Source organism: Nuphar pumila, chromosome 5 (genome assembly GCF_984573655.1).
Source record: "Nuphar pumila chromosome 5, dmNupPumi1.hap1.1, whole genome shotgun sequence".
In the NCBI taxonomy this organism is placed as follows: Eukaryota; Viridiplantae; Streptophyta; class Magnoliopsida; order Nymphaeales; family Nymphaeaceae; genus Nuphar; species Nuphar pumila.
Window position 1 is genome coordinate 6,689,129 of NC_143253.1, and position 8,314 is coordinate 6,697,442.

At 35.5% G+C, this 8,314-nt stretch overlaps 1 protein-coding gene across 1 annotated transcript; it reads right to left on the reverse strand.

Moving 5' to 3' along the window:
• Positions 1–561: 561 nt before the first annotated feature.
• LOC149836612 (ubiquitin-conjugating enzyme E2-17 kDa-like) lies at positions 562–7,168 on the reverse strand. Its single transcript, XM_090005486.1, has 4 exons — positions 6,981–7,168; positions 2,476–2,603; positions 2,019–2,123; positions 562–883 (listed from the first exon to the last, which is right to left on the reverse strand). The coding sequence occupies exons 1-4, from the start codon at positions 7,048–7,050 to the stop codon at positions 740–742; spliced, it is 447 nt and encodes a 148-aa protein (XP_089861612.1). The 5' UTR covers positions 7,051–7,168; the 3' UTR covers positions 562–739.
• Positions 7,169–8,314: the final 1,146 nt, after the last annotated feature.

Below are 8,314 nucleotides of genomic sequence, written 5' to 3' on the forward strand. Positions count from 1 at the left end.
ACACAAAAAAGAATTTCAGATCCTTAAAAAAATGAAAATACTAGATTTAGCATGTAAGTTGCTCGGATAGCCCCATTCCAATTTTTTGATCACAAAAAGGGACCAACAAAAGCCGCCCTATTTGCAAGAACTCACCCAAACTTTTTATTATTAAATTCAACGGATTTTGTGCTTTTTAGTATATTTCAATTATACACACCTGCAGCCAGGGTCGGACAACAAGTTAAGCGGCTCATGGCTGAGCTCGTGAAGAGCTCATTCAAACTTGTGAAATATTCGGTCATGAATAATAGATGTCTGGCTCGTATAAGCTCATTAAATAATAATAAATGTACTATAAATACATTTTACATCATATAATATAGTGTACAACAAAGAATATCAAGTTCGCAAGCAATAGGTTCAGAGATGAAATCTTATAGTTTCCAGCTCTGAATGAACGTGTTTTTTAAAATTTCAGCTCATTTACGCGAGCTCAAATTCAGCTCTGCTCGCCACAAAAATGAGCCAAGCTTGATCACTTCAAGCTTAACTTGTTCGGCTCGTTTTACCAGCCCTACTTGCAGCATAAATTGTAATTGTTGATTAACTCATTTAATGATCTTAAAGATAAAAATATTGAAGGCATTTTAGTCATTCAACTGAAGACCAAGCTTGCCTTCAAACCTCTGTTTCTAGCAAGTATCATCCATCCCCCAAACAATATTTATAATGACCAAAAATAAATAAGACTTTCAACTTAACCCATCGCATACTTCTGGGTCCAGCTCCTAGCAGTCGTCTCATACTTGGTCCGATCTGTTTTGTACATGTGCGCAATCTCTGGCACCAACGGATCATCCGGGTTCGGATCCGTTAACAATGAACAAATTGACAGCAACACCTGATAAGTGGTAAAAAGTAATTGGTCGTTAGAAAAGCAGATAATTTTTGTTCACAAATTTGCACAATCTCCAAAGGTTTCCACTGAACCTTCAAGAAAGGTAAGGACATTAACATTAAATGGAAACCCACCCATCGAACTGTACAAAGAATACAGGAGCCACAAAATGCAGCCCTATGCCAGCGCAAAATAGTGCACTGGTATGGGACATAATTAACTATATCGCCAATATTTTGAAGATATATAGACAACTATTTCACATAGGTGTAGATGCTGGTGCCAGGAAAAAGGATGCAACACGGCAGTTTCAAAAAACTTCTGTGGGGATGCAAATACCTTTTTATGTATATAATATAAGATGAAACTGGACTTAATTAGGGTTAATTGGGCCCAGTTTCAAACAGAAATAGATCTTGCTGCATTCGACCACACCCGACACTAAGGAAACTAGGTCCTAGTATTGCACCCGCTTGTGTGGGCCTTTAAAAGTGTCCATGTTACATGGCGCAATAATATTGCTATTTTTAGAGTAAGATGAAATTATCAACAATATTTTCAAAATATTGCAATAATATCACAATATTTAAAAAAAACTTATTTTTTAATATTGTAAAACAACTTTTTCTATTTTTTGTTTTTTATATTTTAAAACATGTTAAAACTTCTCTTTATATTTTTGCAAGAAAAATAATGCAAGACTTATCATTTCCTTATGTTTTTTTTTTAATTTTTTATATTTTTCAGTTTTTAAAGCTTCCAAGATTCTACTAAGATTTTCCCAAGAAAAAACACTTAATGGAAAAAAAATCTTTGAGAAAAAACCTTGACGAGAAATTGCCTAGAAGAATACAGGTGACTATGGTATGGAGAAAATTTAAGGCAGGACTCTATTCATAGAATTTGGTTTTCAAGATTTTACAGAATCTACCAATTTGCTAGCCCTTTGTAAGTTTCAATGCTTTCCTATGGCAAAACAAAACTACTCAAATCACCAAAGAGATTTACAAAATGTACACTGTTAATACCAATTCACAGTGTCACAACTTTCATTCTAGAGAAAGAAGGGGACGCAGAGACAGATGATGACAACAAAACCAACAACAGGATAGATAACTAAAGGCATATGCTTACAAACCTTTGAAATGGTTAATGCAGGGCTCCACTGCTCCTTCAAAATGTCGAGACAAATGCTACCATTGCTGTTGATATTCGGATGGAAAACCTTGGTCCTGAAGGCAACCTAAAGCAACAGAAAAAAAACAGAAACATCAAGCGAAATTATTGTGACCTTGCCGCCTTGTAGTGCTTTTATCCTATGCTAGCATCATGCACAGCTTTCTGCAGAAATCAGACTGAGAATAACATGCCCAACCAGCTAAACCTTAAGATGATTATCACTCCAAAAATAAAAAACGATTATATGATAGCTAGTCTGCAAAATATGCTAAATAATAAAAATGCTTAAAGAATCATCTACATCAAGATATGTTTCTGCCTGTAAGACTCGAAAGTCATGTTGGACATGTTTATTACAAGCATATAAGTATTGGTGATGGGCTCTATTAATAACTTGGCGACAGATTATGATGTACCTTTGGTGGCTTAAAGGGATAGTCTGGAGGGAAATGAATGGTAACTAGAAATACGCCCCCTGCATAAGGACTGTCAGGAGGACCCATTATTGTTGCCTGCCAGTGAAACATATCCTCTGCCACAGGACCTACAAATGGCGAAAACAGACAAAAAAGTTTCAGAGTAGTGTTAAATGAGAATGCAGTAAAGTTCGAAATATGAAACAGATTTACGGTTTTAAAATAAAATCCACAGTTGCATTAGCTACATGTGAAGAAGTCATCATAAGTAACAACAAATGTGAAAAGGCTTAGAAAAACAGGACAACAGAAACGTCCTTATCTTGCAGAATGATATTCGATATTAGTATTCCTATACATGTTAAAAAAAAAAGAGCAGCAACCTCATAGGAAAATCCAGAACCATATCATGATCACAAGAGAAATTCCAGTAGCACCTCTAAGATTAGCATTAGTACTAAACAAGCATCAGATAACACTTAGCACAGGAATTTTGGTACCGTGTCTAATAAGATAGCTAGAGAGTTGAGCTATATTAACTGAGAAGTGCAGTGTTCAAATCCCACCAAGATTAAAACTTATTTACGAGATCATTACCATTTATGAGGGTCTGTTTGAGGCTCCATGATGAACTCAATTAGAAGACTCTTTCTATTTACCGGTCACAAATAATGGTATCAGCTATATCTTGGCGAGGCGATTTCTCGCAATATTATAGGTTTGGTGATAAATCTCGGGGCTTAAAAAATAAATATATATATATATATAAATAACAAAAATAAGTAACATGTTTAGATAATAAAATACATATATAATAAAATAAATAAGTAAAAAATGCAAAATAAATAAAAACACATTTAAGATGTAGAAAATAAATAAAAACAGTAACAATAATTGATAATATCATGATTTTATCAAACTGGCTCTATTTTAAAAAAATTGTGATATTTTGCCCATAATATTGTTTGCTGAAAATACAGTGATATTACGATATTTTGAAAATATAGCGGTTATATGTGACTGCTATTTACATAAGGATAATAAAGATAAGATGATAGATTAAATGATCAACTGACAATCAACAGATCAAACTATTCCTTCTATTATAGTTACTATATATATATATATACACACACTAGGCATATATATTATAATTTATAACCATCCAACCTAAATATGTTTTTAACGGTATGCTGGACATGTTTGTGATTATAAACACTCAATTTACATCACCCCTAACACACAGATACCATATTCTAAAAGCTTTCTAATATAAAAAAATATAGCTCCAATTCTCTACATTTGATATCATTGATACGAGAAATGTATACCTCAAGATTAGATATCATTGCCCTTACCAATAAACTATTTGCATCATCCTTTGTAGTAAATATAAATTACCTACTAATTAAATAGTAAGAAATAATTATCTACGAACTATTCACATTTCACATCATCCACCCATCGCCATTATCCAAATATAAATAGTAAGAATGTTCAAATGAGTAGTGTTCATCATGGAACCTCAAATACAGGATCTCTAATCATTAGTAACAATCTTCTATTAAAATAATAATAACAATCATGGCACTCTTGCAGTACCTGATTGACCTTTAATATGCTCCCTAATCAATAGTAACAATATCTCGAGAACAACAGCAAAACATAGTAATTCTGGAACTTCATAACACTCAAGTAACTAACTATATATTTTTAAAATTAAAGGTACATCAGAGCTCAAACTCAGCTTTAATATATGCTCTTACACAAGCAAATGCACATTCCATAAAACAAATTTTTCACCAGAACCTCTCAAAAGTTATATTGTTGTCCTACAGGCAGTAATAGATATTGCAAGGTAGTGCCTACTTGGCATAACTCAATAAAGCTACAATCTTCATTGACAAAATTGATATATGGGACTCACAGACTATAAACTTCATAAAAAGAGTTCAAAACAGAGTACTTCTAATCTACCATACCAAGCACACAGGGCAGCCAAACTTGCAGGACTCTGTCCTTAAATATCTTCCTGTTTCAACCATGGTCGCCAGAAAGGGAAACAGAAATGGGAAATGTCTTGGGAAACAGAAAATGAAGTTTTTCAGGTGCATGTAAAACGGGAAATAGGAAATGAGTTGGAAAACAAACAGGGAAACAAATTGAGAAACGAATGGGAAACGTTTAACAAGATAAAACTTACCAAACATGAGAAACATATATCCCACAAAAGGGAAATGCACGGGATATACATGGGAAACATGTTTCCCTTAGGTCGGGAAACGTATTTCCCACTATATTGAAAAAACATTTCCCACAGTATGGGAAACACGCATTTCCCAAAAAAAAATCAGCATTTTCCACACGTTTCAAAAACATTGTGATTCCCGTTTAGGAAACAATTTTCTTGGAAATGTGTTTTCCCATGCTCCTAAAGCATTTCTGGTAACCCTGGTTTCAACATTAAAGGCATACAAAACCTGTGAACATTTTCCGATTGATGATGCAAAATTGCAAATATTTCCAACAAAATATAACCCCAATGGCATCTGTAATATGGCGACCAGACACTACCTGATGTGGGCATCAGCCACTTTCCTTGGTTTGACCGTGTAAACATGGCAAATTCTAAGTCTTATGACATGTTCTTAATTGCAACATATTTAATATTTTGCATTGTTCTTGTGATATAGTTGATGTTTGATGATGTCTTATGCAGCTCATAGACATAAATGCTTCATATGTGTTTTCTGATTGTATTTTGTGCAACTCATCATTGTTTCATGTGTCATGATTTTTTTTAAAATTTTGCTATTTTTTTCTGATTTTTTTTAATTTATTGTTTTTTCCAAAATTTACCACGATACAATATGTATCTTATTTTGGGACTGACAGATACGGGTTACGATACAATATGTACAACCTTGCTAACACCAGTTATATTTAAACTCACCAGTCCCTGTAATCATCCTTCTATACAATCACCTACTCCTTATCATTCAATAACATTGAATGGCCCCATAAACAAAACAGGATATCGTTATAGACTACTGATATCCAACCTTCATTGCTAAAAGTAACCAATTTTTAACAAAACATTATTGCCATGACACTTTTAAGCCTTTTTCCTTCAAGACTACAAATCCCAAACTTAAAGAGATAGAAGGACATCTAATCAATTCCAACACAGATAAATCAGATACAGTTTCCAACATTTGATAACGCACTAGCACATTTTGCAAACTGTTGAACTACAAATGGAAAGCCTCACTAGTCTATAACTGTGAGGTAAAAAGAGCTTAAATTCAATAAATTGAACGTGTACACAAATATCATGTTTTTGTGCACCCACTTATAAATGTAAATAAGAAAGATGGAATAATGCATCGTACTCCATCATGAAATATCTCAACCAGATCCAGCACCCAGATAACTACTGTGTCCATTTCAGAACACACCAAAACATATTCTTTAAAGCCTCATAATTTAAGAAACTTTTCTTACAAATATTTGAACCAAGACTTAAGGTAGGCTCCAGACAGTTGGTTCTCGGTTGTTAAGAAGTACATCCATGAAAGGTTGGGGGAAGCTCTGCTCAGATACACATTTATCCTAAGAGCTACATAAGATTCTCCTTAAGCCTCATAGCTTTATCAAACAGGATGAAACAAAAGATTAAGCAAATATAAACCTGTGAACAAGATATTCACGTAACCTATCAATCACCACAAGAAATCACTTAGTCTCTGAGAGATACGCTTAACATATTATAAAGAGTGCACAATATAACGTTCGCAAGGACAAAGTTAAAATCCCACACATCTTCCATCGGTTCTGGCATTGTGCGTGTTTTTGAGTTTCACCGATAGCATTACACACGCAACAAATCACCACGATGAAACAACTACCGACAATAGTAAGCTTCCAATATCCAGCCTTCCTATATTTTCTAGGCGATAATAGGAAGCCCTAGCATGAAGGTGGACTCTACCGATAATCATTCTTAAAAATCCTTAAAAGCCCTAAAACATCATTACATTATATAACATAAGACACGATTTCTCATAACAGAAACAATATTTATCTCACGTGCATCATCAAAAGCCATAACAAAAGACACGATTTCTCGTAACAGAAACAATACATATCTCACGTGCATCAACAAAAGTCATAACATAAGACACGATTTCTCATAACAGAAACAATACATATCTCACGTGCATCATCAAAAGCAAACTATCCTGAAACACACACAGAGATCTGCGTAAAATCGATTCACCTTCGAAAATCAAACAATACACGATCTATGCCAGAAGATCAAAAGCAATCGATGATCACGTTCTCTCAGAACCCTAATCGACAAAAAAATCAACCAAACCGAACCAGATTCCCCTTAAAAAACGCAGATCAGGAATCGGAAGAGATCAATATAGCGTTCAAATCCTAGAAACACGTCTAAGCGGCGCATCTCAAGAGATCTAGGGATCTTGGGCGGGGGAGATTACCTGCGCTGCAGGAGGTGGGAGGGTCCTTCTGCAGGTCCTTGAGCTCCTTCAGGATCCGCTTCGACGCCATGGCAGGGCAGCCCCCCGAGAAAAACCGTAGATCTGGCGAAGGAAGAGAAGGAGAGAGAGAGAGAGAGAGAGAGAGAGAGATTTGGGGGAAGAGGAGAGAAAAATCTTCGTTGCGATTCGGACCGAGGGAAGGGGGTGGTCTCCTTATTTATATTTGTGGGGAAAAAAAAGTTGGGCACCGGAACGCGCCAAATGACGAAAACGTCCCAACATAACTAAATTAATTTTTTGTCTCGTTTTCGCTTAGAACTATACCGAGTTGTTCGTGTCACTACATAGTAGCTATAGATGCTTTTCCACTTGGGCCAGTTTGAAATATGTAGCTGGGATGGGCGTTTATGCATTTGAAGAACTGTCAAATTCATGATTTTAGTGTAAATACAAAGGAGAAAGGGCCTCACTTCCCATCCCAATGCCGAGAGTTTGACCTAGATTTTGCTTCTGGACCACCAAATGCATAAATGCCTTTCCCAGCGCTGAGATTCCAAACAGGACTACCAAGGTAGTAATTTGACCAAGATTTTACTTAGAGACCAGCAAATGCATAAAAGCCCTTTCCAACGTCGAGATTCCAAACAGGCCCTTATAGCTAATTACTGTTTACTTTATTCCATTGTGTATAAGAGAGAATGATGCATGTAGGATATTAGTCTTAAGCCCTGTTTGGAATCTAGGAACTGGGATAGGAGTTAATGCATTTGGCAAAAAGTTCGTCAAACTATAATCGAGTGACCGTTTGGAAACTGGTAGCTGGGATAAGAGTTATGCATTTGGGATGGGAAGTGGCATTGTATTTACACTAAAGCATGAAATCCTATCATTTGACAATCACGGTCATAAGTGTTGCACAAGCTCTTTTTTCGAGGTGTTGCGCAACCCCCACCAGTCATTATTCAAAGTACCGCGGGGTTTTGAACCAGCGGCGTCCCACCACAAAGAGACTTTCACTGACAGCTCCTATCAGTCATGTACAAACTCTTACTCTTGTGCTGTTGTTAAGAGAGTTCATTTTCTAAAAATGTGTGCTGGATAAAGTTCTATGTTTTCCAATTTGAATATGTCAACCTTATTTGGATTATCTCATCGACATTCTATTACGGTATTCTATCCATGTATGCATGTATCAGAAATCACTGTTGGATATCTGATATGAAGATTAGAAGTTGTCTGTTGACTAATTTGGATTTGGTTCAGTATGGAATGAACTTATAATCTACTGATGGGCAATGTTGTCAGTATCAGTAAGAATCGATACACTTAACCTC